A 19,387-nucleotide genomic window follows, 5' to 3' on the forward strand; every position below is an offset into this window, starting at 1 on the left:
TTACAATGTCAGCTCCCACGAACAGGACACTCCTACAAATCCATCACCCTCTATACCTCTGGGACTGCTTCCTTAGCCTTGTTTTCTTTAGTCCAGGACTAAATTCATGTTCAACATTACCATGACTCTCACTCATTGTCCCATAAATAAACTGATTTGAATTAGTTATCTGAGTAGTGTTTGTTTCATCAGTAGATGCCTAGTGTTTGTCTAACTTTGTTTTTCATGTCTTATGTAATGTACAATGGATCATTGCTGTTTGTGTATTGTATACTATTATACATGTCATGTGCGGAGCTGCAGACCTTTTGTGGCTCTTTATACATAAAAGATAATAATAATAATAATAATAATAATAATAATCCAGCCACATGCCTAAGCTCGGAAACTGGGTAGTGATCTTGTTGCTCAGCGCTGAGTAGCAGGATAACGGTTTAAGTGCCATGTATATAGAAATGGGACGGACAAATAGACCGTCAATAATAATGATATCGCCTAAAATCAGCAACAAGCAACTATACTCAAACAGAACATGGTAATAAGCAACAAAATTAAATATATTAGAATACACAATACAAAAAAACGAAATACAGGTCACCCACAGGTTCAGATGCAGAGGCAGAAGATGAACAAAGTATTCCAAAAACATACTAGTAGGTTAATTGGCTGCTATCAAATTGACCCTAGTCAATGTCTGTCTGTGTGTGTATGTTAGGGAATATAGACTGTAAGCTCCAATGGGGCAGGGACTGATGTGAGCGAGTTCTCTGTACAGCGCTGCGGAATTAGTAGCGCTATATAAATAGATTATGATGATGATTGGTCTAATAAGCAACTAAGTAAAAGTATCCTCGTCACTTCCACACTCACAAGGTCAAGAGTCAGAAAACTATCCCAAAAGGAGGGCTGAAAGTGTCCCATAGAATATAAACCTTAAATGGTAATAGATTAAATATATAAACATTTGGAAAACTTCAAAAAGAGACTATCAATGTTACAAAAATAAAATGCAGACTGCCTATCCTACAACCCAGCAGTCACCTGGTGATCTCTCTTACTCCATTCCTGTAGGTTTACATATAATTTGGCTGATTAGAGTCACTTAACGGAAAAAATGGGGCTTAAATGGAGAAGCTGTGTTTTAACACTCATTAAAACCCATTATCCTGAATGTAAAAAAACCAGAAAGGTAAAATAAAAAAAGTAAGCGATTGCTGGATACGGATGACTGTCATATACACAGACATGATCGGTCTATAATTACTAGGAGAAGCTCTGATAAATGATTTAACAGGGTCAAGGCAGTGTGAGGAAATGTGGTAGATTATAAAATGCTTCATTATTCCGCACTGTTTAGGAGCAAGAAAGTAAAATGCGACAGCTCTGTGATTATAACATAGAAACGAACATACCATTTCTGCAGGTAGTCCTGCGCTTCTAACCGTGCGCCAATCTCAAACGTGATTCCAGGCCGAATCGGAGGCTTCTTACTCATCTTAGCTTTTTCTCTTCCACCAACCTAGAGAAAAATATAATTTACAATTAGGAAATAGTATGAAACTACTTACTATTTAATTTGAATATCTATTATCTTTTTAATAGCAATTTTGCTAAACCGGACAGACTGAGTAAAAATGCAACGTTACTTGTGCAGACACATTTGTATCACAATATAATAGTAATAATACAACATGCACATATGACACCTTGTCAGTAAGGATGCTTGTTCCACCTATTCAGGGTCTTATAGATGTGGACTGAAAATTAAGGGTGTGCACCGGCCACTTTTAGTGTTTTGGGTTTTGGGTTCTGATTAGCTTGAGGTTTTGGGTTCTGATTTGTTTTGCCAAAACATCCGACGAAAGGTTTTGGTTCTGATTTATTTTTAAAAAAGCATAAAAAAAGTGCTGAAAACCAGTTTTGTGTTTTTTTTTTTCACTCCTACGCTATTATTAACCTCAATAACAATCATTTCCACTAATTTCCAGTCTATTCTGAACACCTCACAATATTGTTTTTAGGCCAAAAGGTTGCACCGAGGTAGCTTGAGCACATAATGCCAAAAAAAGAGGTACAAGATGGAATTGTTCTGGGCCCTCCCTCCCACCCCTCGCGAGATTCGACGCGAGACTTGGACAGAGCCTGGTTTTCAATTTTTTGCACGCCGGAAATATCCGAACAGTGCTTGGATCCCGTTCGGATCCACACTGTTCGGGTGGGCTCGGATTAGCGGAATCCGAGCCTGCTCATCTCTACTGAAAATGCCCTGGCTAGGATGAGATATGCCAAGCATCGTTATATAGTCTAAAGCTGGGTACACACCAATGCAATTATCATGCAGATCACGCAATTCATGACCGTTTGTTCAGATATTGCAAGAGTGTGTACGCTCTCACGATCATGTTTTATCGTACCAAATGTGGATTTGTGTTTCTAAACTTCCTAAAAATCACGATCAACGATGTCGGACAAATGTGGAAGTGTATACACACATACGACCAGCAGTGTAGGCAGATTTCTGTACAGTGTGTACAGTCACAATCTTTCCAGCAGATGGTTATGAGAGGGAGATTTTCAATGAGATTAAGGGGTATATTTACTAAACTGCGGGTTTGAAAAAGTGGAGATGTTGCCTATAGCAACCAATCAGATTCTAGCTGTCATTTTGTAGAATGCACTAAATAAATGAAAGTTAGAATCTGATTGGTTGTTATAGGCAACATCTCCAGTTTTTCAAACCTGCTGTTTAGTAATTATACCCCTAAGGGTCTGGGGTTACTTTGGGCCACTCCAGGACCCCGTTTTGTTATTAAATATAAGACACTCCAATATGGCTTTTCGAGTATGCAGAGAGTCATTCTTTTGCTTGACCATAAATCATCTACCAAATCCAAGGACTAATGAAGACTACAGCAGGTCCTCATTCAAGATCTGTCCATGTCTGGCTCCATCCAATTTGACCTTATTTTGACAAGTTTTCCGTTCTCTGAAGAGAAGCATTCCCATAGCATTATGTTCCCACCACCATGCTCCACATTAGGGATAATACTCTTTGGATAATGCATGATGTTAGATTTGTGACAAACATAGATTCTGGACTCCGAAAAGTTCACTCGGTCTCATCAGGAAATAGAACCTTCCTCCACTTGATATTAGTGTATCCCATATGCTTTCTGGCATACTGTAGGCAGTAATTCATGTGAGTTCTTCAATGGTTTTCTTTTTCACCCTGATGCCAATTGCATAGTGTCTGGGCCACTTCTGTCAAATGGACAGTTTCTCTCATCCCTGCCATGGACAGCTAACTTTCAGCGTTACCATACTGCTCTTCTTGCATGGATGCTCAGTTATAGAGGATGGCTTATTCTAGACGAACTCAAAGTTCCATAAAGTGCCATATTCTCTCCCTTCTTTTTATGATGGACTTGACAGTGCTCCAGAGGAAAATATAGGTGTTTGAAATAGGTTATCAATCCCAGAATTGCTGCTTTTGTACTTTGATCTTCACGCTGAAGATAGTTTGAAGATGCATTTTCCAAAATCGATGCAATACTTTATATAGCCACTGTACTGAGGTACGGACAACTTCCCCATCCTTGCATCCCAACGCAGATAATCAATCTGTGTCTAGCTTTACGGGTACACCAGAAAAAACATGCATAGTGGAAATATTAAGCCCAGCCAACGATTACTTTAGGACCAGCTTCATTACGTAATTAATCTTTTCTTTCTTTCTCGTTCCGTTAAAGAATCGCTCAGTTAAGCCTCATTTACATATGAAAGGGGAGAAGGGACATTTGGGCGTCCTTATTTTTGTATCATTTTAGTGGGCTTGAAGGTTTTTATGATATTGTTCAAAGTGCTCCTAAAAACTCCCCCAGAAGCACAATCAGAATGTGCTAAATGCATCCCCCATTTGAAGCATAGGGCAAGACTCGCTCCCTGGCACCAACAAGGTGATGAAAAACTTGGTTTTAAAGAGAGAAAAAGGCTATGCACCCTCCCACAAAGCAGGGAGTGTAAGCTCAATTGCCCCCCGCCTTCCTCTTTTGCTCAGAACAGCCCGAGTGCTCTGTGGCATGTATTCAACAAAGTGCTAGAAATATTCTTTTGGGATTCTGTTTCATGTTGACATGTCAGTATCGTACAGTGGCCATCATCTCCCATTCCACCACATCCTGAAGATGCTCTATTGGATTGAGATCTGGAGGCCAATGGACTCACTGTCATGTCCGTGGAACCAGCTAGAGATGACGTGTGCTTTGTGACATCATGGGTTATCCTGCTGGAAGTAGCCTTTAGAAAATTGGTAGACTGTGGTCATAAATGGATGCACATGGTCAGCAATAAAACTCATGTAGGCTGTAGCATTTAAAAAAACTCTAAATTGGTAGAGAACTTTCCCTAAACCATTACACCACCACTGCCAGTGACCACCATTGCCACAAAGCAGGATTGATCCATAGATAGGTGTTGTTTACGGCAAATTCTGACCCTAACATCTGAAGGTCACAGAAGAGTTCGCCAGATCTTGGACCATTTTTCCAATATTTAACTGTACATGTTTGGCGAGTCAGTGCCCACTGTAGCCTCAGTTTCCTGTTCCTAGCTGACAGTAGTTGAACCCAGTGTGGTCTTCTGCTGCTGTAGCCCATCCACTTCAAAGCTCGACGTGCGTTCAGGGTCTCTTCTGAGTTACTGTCGCATTGGTGTCAGCTTGAATAAGTAATTTTGTTGTGCGCTCCATTCTCTATAAACTGTAGAAACTGTTGTGCATGAAAATCCCAGGAAATCAGCACATTCTGAAATACTGAAACACCCAGTCTGGCACCAACAATCATTCCACGGGCAAAGTCACTTAAATCACATTTTATCCCAATGTTGGTGTTATGTCTGAACAACAAATGAACCTGTTGACCATGTCTATATACTTTTAAGCATTGAGTTACTGCGGCATGATTGGCTGATTAAATATTTGCATTAACTGGCAGGTGTAAAGTTGTACCTAATAAAGTAGCAACTGAGTTTATACTGTAGCTCATTTTGTATCGCCACACTCCCCTATAATTTATTTGTCCTAGACTGCACCAGTCTTTCCCTCCTGTTATTCATTTCTACCCACCCTCCCATGTGATTTAATTCTCCCACTCCACCATCCCTGCTTGTCACATTGGAGTCTCTCTCGCTCTCAAACCCCACGATCCTCTGGTCTCCCTCACTCAAAATTCACCACCCTCAAGTCTCCGCTTGCTCGTTCCCTCCCCAGTCAACCTCTGGTCTCTCGCTCGCTCCCCAGTCAACCTCCGGTCTCTCGCTCGCTCCCCAGTCAACCTCCGGTCTCTCGCTCGCTCCCCAGTCAACCTCCGGTCTCTCTTGCTCCTTCCCCAGTCAACCTCCGGTCTCCCTCTCTGTTACTCATTTCTACCCATCCTCCCATGTGATTTAATACTCCCACTCCACCAAAACTCCCTGTCACATTGAAGTCTCTCTCTCAAACCCTGTCATTCTGTGGTCTCGCACGCTCTCAACCCCGTGATACTCTGGACTCTCCCTCTCTCAAACCCCACGATCCTCTGGTCTCTCTCCCTCTCAAACCCCACGATCCTCTGGTCTCTCTCCCTCTCAAACCCCAGCATCCTCTGGTCTCTCTCCCTCTCAAACCCCAGCATCCTCTGGTCTCTCTCCCTCTCAAACCCCAGCATCCTCTGGTCTCTCTCCCTCTCAAACCCCAGCATCCTCTGGTCTCTCTCCCTCTCAAACCCCAGCATCCTCGGGTCTCTCTCCCTCTCAAACCCCAGCATCCTCTGGTCTCTCTCCCTCTCAAACCCCAGCATCCTCTGGTCTCTCTCCCTCTCAAACCCCAGCATCCTCTGGTCTCTCACTCGCGCACTCCTCAGTCAACCTCCGTTTTCCTTCTCGGTTATTCATTTCTACCCACCCTTCCACACCACCAACACTCCGTGTCACAATAAAGTCTCTCTCTCAAACCCCGTCATTCTGTGGTCTCGCTCTCTCCCAGTCATACCGTGGTCTCTCTCTCTCTATGATGTGGTCTCTCTCTCTCAAACCCCAGTCATCCTCCGGGGTCTCTCTCTCTCTCTCTCCCCCATCATACCGTGGCCTCTCTCTCTCCCGGTCATACCTTGTTCTTTCTCTCTCAAACCCCAGTCATCCTCCGGGGTGTCTCTCTCTCTCATACCGCGGTCTCTCTCTCTCCGTCATACCGTGGTCTCTCTCTATGATGTGGTCTCTCTCAAACCCCAGTCATGCTCCGGGGTCTCTCTCTCTCCGTCATACCGTCGTCTCTCTCCCTCTCCGTCATACCGTCGTCTCTCTCCCTCTCCGTCATACCGTCGTCTCTCTCCCTCTCCGTCATACCGTCGTCTCTCTCCCTCTCCGTCATACCGTCGTCTCTCTCTCCGTCATACCGTCGTCTCTCTCTCCGTCATACCGTCGTCTCTCTCTCCGTCATACCGTCGTCTCTCTCCCCGTCGTCTCTCTCCGTCATACCGTCGTCTCTCTCTCTCTCCGTCATACCGTCGTCTCTCTCTCTCTCCCCATCGTCTCTCTCTCCGTCATACCGTCGTCTCTCTCTCTCTCCCTGTCACACCTTGGTCTCTCTCTCTCTCTCCCTGTCACACTGTGGTCTCTCTCTCTCCCTGTCACACTGTGGTCTCTCTCTCTCTCTCCCTGTCACACTGTGGTCTCTCTCTCTCTCTCCCTGTCACACTGTGGTCTCTCTCTCTCTCTCCCTGTCACACTGTGGTCTCTCTCTCTCCCTGTCACACTGTGGTCTCTCTCTCTCTCCCTGTCATACTGTGGTCTCTCTCTCCCTGTCATACTGTGGTCTCTGTCTCCCTCCCTGTCACACTGTTGTCTCTGTCACTGTCTCCCTGTCATACTGTGGTCTCTCTCCCTCCTTGTCATATTGTGGTCTCTGTCTCCCTCCCTCTGTCATACAGTGGTGACTCTCGCTCTCTCTCCCCTGCGATATCTCGGTGTGTTGTGTCACCTCTATCCGGTGTCAGACCGTTCTCTCACCCCGGCTGTCTCCTCTGCGATTCACGCAGCAAACTGCTCAGCCAGAACAGGACACAGAGCCGTCGCCGCCGCTTGGCTAAAGCAGAATCTGCTCTCCTGGGAGTCTCATCCTTCCAGCCGTTTCTCCGCCGGACTCCCTCCCGCAGCTCCCAGAGAGCCCTCTGAGCGCCGTCAGCCAATCACATTTTGCGACGTCACTGCCCGAGGACCCGCGACTTCCGGGTCAGCGCGTCAAAGGGAGACGCTCACACCGCCGTCTCCAAGGTGAAGGCCACGTGACTTCCGGCGTGCCTGGCTACTCCCCAGGAGAGGTCAGCTGGCTGGTCATGTGACCCGGGCAGCTGTGTGGGCGGGGCTAGTAGAATATTGCCATAGTCTATAGTGAGAAATGTATAATATCTGCAACATTGTATCATTACTATTCATTGTTCTCCCTGGCAGCCTGAATCAAACTCACAGTGTAATCTTATTCTGCTCCTGCCCCATTAGGTTACAGTTCTAATAATTAGAGTCTATATAATACCAAATAATTATCATCATGATTAACTCAGAGTATTTATGTGATTACTAATGGAAAATATGTTTTGAGAATGCTGTGGCTGCCTCTCAGGTTTTAGTTACTGATGGTTTCTGATTACCACACTGCTGGGGTAGAGAGTAAATGAATACGCCATGTTTTAATGTTTTCCATAAGACCTCATTTATGTAGCTCTTACGTCCAGCGTATGATACAGTACAGACCTCTTGTGTCCAGCACTGTATATATCTCACCAATGTTAGTATAATGCAACCAACTGCTAACATAATGCTTTCTAGTGCCAAAATATATCTGAATATTTCGTTCAATGTCACATTAAGGACATAAAGTTACCCCTAGGGGGAAGATTCAATGTGTGCCGCCGGATTTCGCCTCGATGTCAAGCTGCACACATTGGTGTCTATTAAGGTAAGGAATCTCCAATAATTTTTCTGTGCACCTCTATGGGGAGCAATGAAAAGTGAGCGGATATGTCCTCGTGGACTGTTCCGGAGACACAGCACGTTCAATTGAGTCTCTCCCCGTAGAGTTAGTCGTAAATCTAGCTAGAAGGTTCAATTTTGCACGTTGGCAAAACTATTTTGCAGAGTGGTGCACTTTAATGTGCGGACAGATTTAGATCTGGAAGGGCATACAGCATGACTCATCTCAAAATCACAGTGTAAAAATAAATCTGCCCAGTATTTATGTGGTACATATAAAGGCAGTCAGCATTTTTCCTGCATGTTGGTATGTACAATACCGACTCTATACAGAAAATTGTTATTAACAATAAAATATGGTATACCGTCTGCAGGCTGGACGGATTTTGCTACACCTTTTTCCTCATTTACACTCTTAAATGCATGTACAAACATTGCATCATTAAGCTGGTCACATGCAAAGTCCTGCAAAGAAAACAAAATTGGTATTGTGCATAGGCAAACCAAGGGAGGGGGGGGGGGGTTCGTAGTGCCTGGAAACCCCCCATCCACGCCTGGGGTATAATTGAGGTGGCTGGACCCTGCCCCCGCTTCACACAGCTCTGCTTGAAAAGGGAGAGCTGTGTGCACCTAACAGTAGTGCACGCAGCATTGCCCATGTATATTATGGGGATCGGAAGAGTTGGAGAGCACTGTCTAAAATTATAGCTACGCCCACATGCACGCTGGTCACGCCCACTGGCGGCGTGGTGTGGAAACCCCCCTCTACAAATCCTGTGTTTGCCCCTGTTGTGGACCAGTCCATATCCTCACTGACAGGCGTAGAGGGCTCATCCACGACGTCACCAGCCAATGCTGCTTTATAGTGTCCATGTTTCCCCACACGGGGATACATTCTTGTCACTCACCGGACTGTGAGTGCTTCTTCCCGGACTATTAGGAACCGTGGACGTCCTCTATCCTGAGGGACTGCGCATGCGCAGCCCTTTCCAAACCTTCAGTGTATGTTCCTTTAACTTAATTGGCAGATCAGGCAACCTCCCTATATTAAGCACCTGTGGTCAACACCACGTTGCCTGATCTTGGAGTCTCATTCCCCATGAGTCTCTGAAGGTGTTCCTGTGTTTCCTTGTTTATTCAGCCCTGCTGATTCCTGTGGTTTCCAAACCACTTCTACCTCTGTGGTTTCCAAACCACTTCTGCTACTGTGGTTCCCATACCACTTCTACCATCTACTGTATCATCGTGACTGTGAGCTGATTCCTATCCGCTGCCTCCGTGCACTACAGTCTTCAACCTGCAACTCGTCTGTGTTTCATCATCGTGACTGCTAGCTGATTCCTATCCGCTGCCTCCGTGCACTACAGTCTTCAACCTGCAACCCGTCTGTGTTTCATCGTGACTGTTTAGCTGATTCCTATCCGCTGCCTCTGTGCGCTTCAGTCTTCAGTCCTTGTCTACTCTACCGTGTTTCCTTGAGTCTGCTGCCACTATTGCTACCCGCTACTCTCCGTGATCATCTGTTCCAGTTCAACTCTGCTCCGGTGTCCCATCGTTACTGCACCTGCTGGTTGCTATTGGTTACCTCCGTGTTCCCGCAGAGACCCGCTGCTGTTACTTCTCAGCGCTACTCATCCATCTACTGCTGATCCGCTCTCCACGCCTTCCTGTGTTCCCTGCTGGTCTACCTACCTGTGCGCTGCACCTGCTAGACCCCTGCTTCACCCATCCAGGGACTTGTATCCTGCTGGCCTCCTGCCCTTCAGGTATCTCTGCACTCCTGTCTGACTGCCTTCTCCTGAACCACGGTATGCATACTTCCCATTGACTGTGCTGTGTATTGCATACCTTGCTGGACTGTGTTGGTTCTCCTCTGGAGTGTACTATCCGCTGAGTCTATTGCCATCATTGACTGTGTTATCTCATGCCGGATTACTTCAAGAGACTTTCTATATTGGCAGTGTTGTTCAGTCATTTATACATTTATATTGTGCATATTACTGTGGATCAAAGTCAAGGTGCCCGTGTATATATTGTGTTGCAGTCTCTCCCCGTGCACCTCCTCACATATATATTCAGTAGTACAACTTGCTAGTGGCAAACCACTGACTCCTGTTTACAGTTTCACCTGTTCCAGTATCCTCTCACATAGCAGTGGTACAACTTGCTAACGCAGACCACTGACTCCCCGGATACCTCCACTTGGATTCCATTCCTTCACTCAGACAGCGGTACAACTTGCTATCCGCAGACCGCTGACTCTCATCACCTCCTCGTTTCTGTTGGACATTCCTCCTCACTATAGCAGTGGTACAACTTGCTACCGCAGACCACTGACTACCTTCACGTGTCCTTTGTCCATACAGTTCCTCGTGTATTACTACCTCCATATTGCCAGTGCTGCTAGTCATAGACTTTCCTGAGCATCTCATCATCTGCTATTTCCTGTTCCGTGATCACCCTGCTACCAGAGTACCATATTACCACCTATACTGCTCTGGTAAGCCTATCACCTGGTGATCCCTGGGTAAAGACTCCTAGTGCCCGTGACAGTAAGATCAGGCCATGACAGACCCAGATACGGAACCTACTGCTAAAGAGATGCTGCAGCATCTGGTCAGCCGTGTGGAGCAACAGGATGCTCGCCAACAGCTGTTACTTCAATGTTACCAATCGTTAACCTCCCAAGGAACATCTGGACAGACTGTTACAGCTAGTATTGAAGCTCCTGTGCTTTCCTCCGTTTCCCCAGTGCCATCCCAGGTGTCTACAGCTCCTACGCTTCACCTGCCTACTCCGTCAAAATATGACGGGGACCCCAAAACTTGTAGAGGTTTCCTTAACCAATGTTCAGTCCATTTTGAACTCCAACCTCAAAATTTTTCTACCCATCGTTCCAGAGTGGCCTATCTTATCTCATTGTTTTCTGGACAAGCCCTGGCTTGGGCCTCCCCTCTGTGGGAAAGAAACGATCCAATTCTACAAGATAGTGCCAAATTCATTTCCACGTTCCGAAGTGTGTTCGATGAACCAGGTCGTGTGACCTCCGCTGCTTCCAGCATTCTTCGTTTGCGACAAGGCTCCCATACAGTAGGACAGTATGTCATTCAATTTAGGATCTTAGCCTCTGAACTTCAGTGGAACACTGAAGCATTAGTTGCCGCCTTCTGGCAGGGGCTCTCCGATAAAATTAAAGATGCACTGACTACCCAAGAGCTTCCTTCGTCACTCGAAGATTTGATCTCTCTTTGCCATCGTGTAGACATGAGATTTCGTGAAAGAGAATCTGAGAAAACAACTTCTGCTAAAGCACCTCTTCGTTTAAACCCTCAATTTCGTCCAGTTTCACCTTCTGTGATTCCCATGGAGATAGGACGTTCCAAATTATCTTTAGAAGAGAGGAAACGAAGAGTAAAGAATAGACTCTGTATCTATTGTGCTGATTCCACACATATGCTCAGTTCTTGCCCTAAGAAATCGGGAAATGCCAGGCCCTAACTAGTTCTGGAGAGGTGAAGTTAGGGTCCCTGGAGTCCTCTCCATTGTCTATGAAATCTAAAGTCTGCGCTTTCGATGTTACGATTTCCTTTGCTACCAAATCCTTTGAGTCACAGGCATTGATTGATTCCGGAGCAGCAGGAAATTTCATTTCTAAATCACTAGTGAATCAATGGTCCCTACCAGTGATCACTTTAAAAACACCCATTACTGTGACGGCTATAGATGGATCACGTCTCATCAATGGTCTCATCACCCAGAGTACGTCTCCAGTAACCCTTCAGATTGGTGTACTACACCATGAAGAAATTTCGTTTTTAATTCTTCCTGTTACGACAAGTCCGATTGTCTTAGGCCTTCCATGGCTTCAATGTCACTCTCCCCAGATTGACTGGCGCACCCCTCAAGTTACGTCTTGGGGGCCTGAATGTCACCATCGTTGTCTCTCTCAAGTTATTCCTCTTAAAGTACAGCAATCTTCCATCTCATCTTCCTCCCCGGGACTCCCTCCTCAGTATGCTTCATTTGCCGATGTGTTTGATAAAGCTCAGTCTGAACGTCTTCCTCCTCATCGTTCTTGGGATTGTCCGATCGACCTTCTACCTGGCAAGACTCCTCCCAGGGGTCGGGTCTATCCTCTCTCGTTACCTGAAACTCAAGCCACATCTGAGTACATACAGGAGAATCTCCAGCGTGGGTTCATTCGACCTTCCACCTCTCCCGCTGGAGCTGGGTTCTTCTTCGTCAAAAAGAAGGATGGATCATTACGCCCTTGTATAGATTTTCGTGGACTCAACGCCATTACTATCAAGAATCGGTATCCCATTCCGCTGATCACTGAGCTATTTGATCGCATCAAGGGAGCTCGGATATTTACTAAGTTGGATCTTCGTGGTGCCTACAATTTAATTAGAATCCGTTCCGGTGACGAATGGAAGACCGCGTTTAACACCAGAGATGGGCATTACGAATATTTAGTAATGCCCTTCGGGCTGTGTAATGCCCCCGCGGTTTTCCAGGGTTTCATCAATGAGATCTTTCGGGACTTATTATATGTATGTGTCGTTGTCTACCTGGACGACATATTGATCTTCTCACAGGACCTGCCTTCTCATCACCAACATGTGGCAGAGGTCCTCTCCAGACTACGGAAAAACTCGTTGTTCTGTAAATTGGAAAAATGTTCATTCGAGTTACCCCAGATTCCATTCTTGGGGTATATAGTTTCCGGAGTTGGCCTGAAGATGGATCCAGACAAAGTAAATGCTGTACTACATTGGCCTCAGCCAACTACTCTTCGTGCCATCCAGCGTTTTTTAGGTTTTGCCAATTACTATAGACGCTTCATTCAAGACTTCTCATCCATTGCATCTCCCATTGTGGCCTTAACTCGGAAAGGGGCTAATACTAAGCAATGGTCATCTGAGGCTCTCCAAGCCTTTCAAATCCTCAAAGAGTCCTTCTCGTCTGCTCCCATTCTGCGACAACCTGATGTGACACTCCCCTTCTTCCTAGAAGTAGATGCCTCTAATGTGGGCTTAGGAGCTATTCTCTCCCAACGCTCGGAGCAACAAAAATTACATCCTTGTGCCTTCTACTCTCGGGGTCTTCTGCCCGCAGAGAAAAACTATACTATCGGGGACAAGGAGTTGCTGGCCATCAAAGCTGCATTAGAGGAATGGAGATACTTGTTGGAAGGAGCTCGCCATCCGGTGACGATCTTCACGGATCATAAGAACTTGTCATATTTGCAATCTGCTCAATGCTTGAACCCTCGTCAAGCAAGATGGTCTCTTTTCTTTTCCCGTTTTGAATTAATTATAACCTTCAAACCAGCTGCTAAGAACAAGAAAGCTGACGCTCTATCTCGAGCTTTTGTGACGTCCTCTGATGTAGAAGAGGTTCCCAACCATGCTATTCTAGACCCCAAATGTATTTCTCTGGCTGCTTCATCCACCAAAATGCTACCATTTGGGAAGACCCTCGTGCCTCCTACTCTGAGGAGGAAAATCCTTTCGTGGTTCCATGCCTCTCGTTTTTCTGGACACGCCGGTGAACATAAGACCTTTGAGATTCTCTCTCGTAGTTACTGGTGGCCTTCAATGAGGAGAGACGTCAAAGAGTTTATTGCTTCCTGTGATTTATGTTCTCAGTTCAAATCCTCCCGCAGAACTCCAGCAGGGTTGCTGCGACCACTACCCATTCCGTCCAAGCCTTGGACCCATATTAGTATGGATTTCGTTACTGATTTGCCACCAAGTAAGAATCACAATACTATTTGGGTAGTGGTAGACAGATTTTCGAAGATGGCTCATTTCGTCCCTCTGTCCGGTTTACCTTCCTCGTCTACTCTGGCTGAACATTTCATTAAAGAAATCTTCCGCATCCATGGATGTCCGTCTGAGATTGTGTCAGATAGAGGAGTACAATTCGTTTCCAGATTCTGGCGGGCCCTTTGTAAAACCTTGGGCATACGATTAGCACTCTCATCGTCTTACCATCCGCAATCTAACGGACAAACGGAACGAGTCAATCAAGATCTTGAGACTTTTATTAGGATGTTCTCTTCAGCCAACCAAGACAACTGGGTAGAATTGCTCCCTTGGGCTGAATTCGCCCATAACAACATGTACCATGAGTCATCATCCAAAACTCCATTCTTTGTGGTCTACGGTCACCATCCGTCTTTTCCGGAATTTCCTGCCCTCCCGCCCACCCAAGTTCCTGCTGTGGAGACTGCTTGTCAGACCTTCAAAAATATCTGGTCTCAGGTCAAAACCTGTTTAAAGAAGACATCTAACAAATATAAGTCTTTCGCAGATAAGAAGAGGCGGGCTATTCCACCACTAAAAATTGGAGATCGTGTCTGGTTATCTACCAAAAATATTCGTTTGAAGGTTCCATCTATGAAATTCGCCCCTCGTTTTATTGGTCCATATAGGATCATTCAAGTTATCAATCCAGTATGTGTTAAACTTCTTCTTCCTAAGAATCTTCGGATCTCCAATGCCTTCCATGTGTCCTTACTCAAACCTCTTATTATCAATCGTTTCTCGACTCCTCCCTCAGCACCGCAGCCAGTTCAAGTTCATCAGGAGGAGGATTTCGAGATTACTGAGGTATTGGATGCAAAAATTTCGCGAGGAGTCCTCCGTTTCCTCGTTCATTGGAAGGGCTTTGGTCCTGAAGAGCGTTCATGGATCAAAGCTGAAGATCTTAATGCTCCTGCCCTTCTGAAGAAGTTTTATTCCAAAAATCCGGACAAGCCCGGTTCCAGGCGTTCTGTGCCCACCTTTAAAAGGGGGGGTACTGTCACTCACCGGACTGTGAGTGCTTCTTCCCGGACTATTAGGAACCGTGGACGTCCTCTATCCTGAGGGACTGCGCATGCGCAGCCCTTTCCAAACCTTCAGTGTATGTTCCTTTAACTTAATTGGCAGATCAGGCAACCTCCCTATATTAAGCACCTGTGGTCAACACCACGTTGCCTGATCTTGGAGTCTCATTCCCCATGAGTCTCTGAAGGTGTTCCTGTGTTTCCTTGTTTATTCAGCCCTGCTGATTCCTGTGGTTTCCAAACCACTTCTACCTCTGTGGTTTCCAAACCACTTCTGCTACTGTGGTTCCCATACCACTTCTACCATCTACTGTATCATCGTGACTGTGAGCTGATTCCTATCCGCTGCCTCCGTGCACTACAGTCTTCAACCTGCAACTCGTCTGTGTTTCATCATCGTGACTGCTAGCTGATTCCTATCCGCTGCCTCCGTGCACTACAGTCTTCAACCTGCAACCCGTCTGTGTTTCATCGTGACTGTTTAGCTGATTCCTATCCGCTGCCTCTGTGCGCTTCAGTCTTCAGTCCTTGTCTACTCTACCGTGTTTCCTTGAGTCTGCTGCCACTATTGCTACCCGCTACTCTCCGTGATCATCTGTTCCAGTTCAACTCTGCTCCGGTGTCCCATCGTTACTGCACCTGCTGGTTGCTATTGGTTACCTCCGTGTTCCCGCAGAGACCCGCTGCTGTTACTTCTCAGCGCTACTCATCCATCTACTGCTGATCCGCTCTCCACGCCTTCCTGTGTTCCCTGCTGGTCTACCTACCTGTGCGCTGCACCTGCTAGACCCCTGCTTCACCCATCCAGGGACTTGTATCCTGCTGGCCTCCTGCCCTTCAGGTATCTCTGCACTCCTGTCTGACTGCCTTCTCCTGAACCACGGTATGCATACTTCCCATTGACTGTGCTGTGTATTGCATACCTTGCTGGACTGTGTTGGTTCTCCTCTGGAGTGTACTATCCGCTGAGTCTATTGCCATCATTGACTGTGTTATCTCATGCCGGATTACTTCAAGAGACTTTCTATATTGGCAGTGTTGTTCAGTCATTTATACATTTATATTGTGCATATTACTGTGGATCAAAGTCAAGGTGCCCGTGTATATATTGTGTTGCAGTCTCTCCCCGTGCACCTCCTCACATATATATTCAGTAGTACAACTTGCTAGTGGCAAACCACTGACTCCTGTTTACAGTTTCACCTGTTCCAGTATCCTCTCACATAGCAGTGGTACAACTTGCTAACGCAGACCACTGACTCCCCGGATACCTCCACTTGGATTCCATTCCTTCACTCAGACAGCGGTACAACTTGCTATCCGCAGACCGCTGACTCTCATCACCTCCTCGTTTCTGTTGGACATTCCTCCTCACTATAGCAGTGGTACAACTTGCTACCGCAGACCACTGACTACCTTCACGTGTCCTTTGTCCATACAGTTCCTCGTGTATTACTACCTCCATATTGCCAGTGCTGCTAGTCATAGACTTTCCTGAGCATCTCATCATCTGCTATTTCCTGTTCCGTGATCACCCTGCTACCAGAGTACCATATTACCACCTATACTGCTCTGGTAAGCCTATCACCTGGTGATCCCTGGGTAAAGACTCCTAGTGCCCGTGACAATTCTTTTTTACAAGTTCCCAAAGATCGAGGTTCAAATGTTGTGGTTTCTTAGGCAGATCCTTTAGGACCATGCTTCTGACCATTGTATCTGTTTTCCTCATGTCATGTCAATTTTCCTGCTCACCGAGGACCTCTTTAAACAGTGGGAAGTGCCACCCCAGAAAAAGTGAATATGGCATATTAAGCGCTATGGCAGCCACCACCATAACTGTTTGGCTGTTTGGCAGAAGAGTTCTCTCATACCCCTCGGTCGCCCCATGTACACAGAGAAACTTCACCTTGGGCAACCGAGTAGTTATGGTTTTGGTCAAGACAGAGCTGGAAACCAATGTAAGCTCACTCCCAGAGACAACTAACGTTAGGACAATATTTTGGTTGATAAACACAGTCACCTGAAACAAACAATGACTTCCTGATGTGAGATTCATGGTATAACAGCTTGGGAAAGCAGGCCCAACATGTGCAACAGAACAGTCCATGGGTTACAGTAGATAAGGACACTCAGCCCCCTTATGCAGTGATCTATAACCAAAACTTCAATAATCCGAGTACGCAAATTCTCCTTTGGCAGCGGCCATATTTTTTTCATTTTGGGAAGCTCAGCCAATTGTGCTCTGATGAGTTTGTCTTTGTCTTAGCGCCACTCGTGATGTCACTGGGCTCGACCTGGCCCCAAATCCCCAATATGGGCCAATATGTCAGACTTTGAGCACAGATAATCAGAGGCCTGGTCCTCCTCCAGATCCATATAAGCTCGCTTTGCCAGTCAGATATGGCACCAGTCTTTGTCTTTCAGCCCAAACTTCATCAGCTGGTAACATTTTCTGCAGAGCCGGACCATTTCTGTCATGCCTCACCTGGACTAACTCATCCCTTAAGAGCCTTGTGTTTTCCACATGTGCCTCTGCCACCCGTACCACCTGAGCTTGCTGCTCTTGCTGTGCAGTGGCCACATTTACTAGGCCTCTCAAAAATTCCTCCATTTTAATGTCTATGAGGGTTGGGTAGCAAAAACTTGCTTCCCTGAGCATCCCACTTCTGACACCACATGTGACATGGGCACAATTTAGGAGATGAACAAACGAATACCTTCTTGCTTTTTACTTTGTTTTTATTTTCAGGATGGTAAAGTAAATTGACAGCATAGAGTTCCACATTCTTTCTTGTGACCCTTACACTAGATAGACGGAGACCAACTCCCTAGCCACCGGTCACTATCTGGCATCGGTCACAACTGAGCAATGAACCAGACAGGTTTAAATAGTTTACACTCCTCCAACAGCCCTAACTTGATGGACAGATGACTCTCTCACCTTGCCTTTAAAAGGGAGTTTGTTGCAGGTGCTTTGTTTTTTTTGCAGACACAAGCTGTCAGGCTGCTGCTTGCTGTGGAAAATATGTTTTTTTAAACCACTTCAAAACATGTTTTGTCTCTACTATTATTTTGTCACACTTATGTCCTCCATCTGTATCTATTTAACATAGATGAACTACTGTACAAATGTGTAATTCTGTTTGCAGCCTTTCTTGGAAGATTGCCAGCTAAATACCTATGTCCTCTGTTAGAAGACTGTGTCAAATACCTCCCTTTGTCATACTGAGAATAAATAGATGTATATATTCTGCAGTTTTAAACTTTGCTCTCTTCGGAATCAGATTGTTCGGTCAATGATCATTAGTGAGTGAATATGATTGGCACTATTTAAATAAATTATAATAAATAATAGTTCTAGTAATTAATAATTATAATAATAATAAGAAGAAGAAGAAGAAGAAGAAGTATCTAATGTTGCCAGGGTATAAATCTTCAAGTTATTAAGCCATCAAGGAGTTGGATGTAACTGTCAACATTTTAAAAATAATTAGTAGCTAAGATGTCATCCAAATCCATCCAGTGGAAAACCCAGAACTGGCCCCTTGAGTCAAAGTTCTGACCAGCGTACACCACCAGGTGGTCCGACCGGGACCTCAACCCCCTAGTATGCCTTCTAGGATCCAATGTTACCCTCCGGGATTGAACAGGACCCTAACCCCCCTAAAACCTGACCAGAATCCAACTGGACCACCTCGCATTGGTTTCATCCAAATCAGTGCAGGGGTGTCTGAATGCATAATTAGACAGAGAAACAGACAAACCAATGATTTTTATATATAAGGTGACCGACTGGGGTAATAGTGATTAAAAAGTGTGTATTGGTTGTATTTTGCAACTTTCAAATTTATAAATAACACTGTAAATACATTTGTTTTTTTTTGTGTATCTGACACACCTGTGTAATGTACCTCTATTTCTTATTTTTATATTTGTTGGGGACATTGATCAACGGTGTGCTTATATATGTAAAATATTTATTTTCTATGTCTATTTAGCTGTTCATTATAGGAGAACTGAAAGTTATAGCATTTATTTTAATATTCTGTATAAGTTTATTTCCAATGTAAACCGAAGGGTTTTTTATAAGTTATAAATTTATATATGTCATATTGGCTTACATATACTTGCTTATAAAGACTGTCCACTATGTGAAGAATGATAACTGTTAATTGTGTCTTCAGTATAAGTTATTGTTTTGTTTTATTAATTGCCTTCCATAATCAACACACAAAGCATCTTCCTTTGTTCTTTATGTTCATGTGTTAGATACAATTATTTGATACAATTTAATTTTACAATTAGTCTCTTTGGGATGTTTGACAAAGAGGTAAGAAGCCAGGCTTTCTCTTCAGATCATCCTTAAAACTTTGCAGATTATGCAGAGTGATCTTAATCCTTTCATTATCATTCACACGGCAATACCATAGCTCACTAAATTGTTGGCTGTTACATTTCCAGACCACGGTAGCTGTGGCGGCAGGAATGTCACAGCTTGCTTTTATTCAAGTAATGAAGCAAGTCATATATGCGTTGCTGCTGCACATAAAG

At 45.1% G+C, this 19,387-nt stretch overlaps 1 protein-coding gene across 1 annotated transcript in view; it reads right to left on the reverse strand.

The window, feature by feature from the left end:
- LOC142158080 (PHD finger protein 20-like protein 1) overlaps positions 1–7,235 on the reverse strand; it is a 42,262-nt gene extending 35,027 nt beyond the window's left edge. Inside the window, exons 1-2 of the mRNA XM_075211693.1 lie at positions 7,042–7,235; positions 1,413–1,519 (exon numbers count right to left, since the gene is read on the reverse strand). Of these exons, the coding sequence (XP_075067794.1) occupies positions 1,413–1,495 (83 nt within the window). The 5' untranslated portion in view covers positions 1,496–1,519; positions 7,042–7,235. The remainder of the gene's footprint in view (positions 1–1,412; positions 1,520–7,041) is intronic.
- Positions 7,236–19,387: the final 12,152 nt, after the last annotated feature.

The sequence above is a fragment of the Mixophyes fleayi genome, chromosome 5, assembly GCF_038048845.1.
Source record: "Mixophyes fleayi isolate aMixFle1 chromosome 5, aMixFle1.hap1, whole genome shotgun sequence".
NCBI classification, from domain to species: Eukaryota; Metazoa; Chordata; class Amphibia; order Anura; family Limnodynastidae; genus Mixophyes; species Mixophyes fleayi.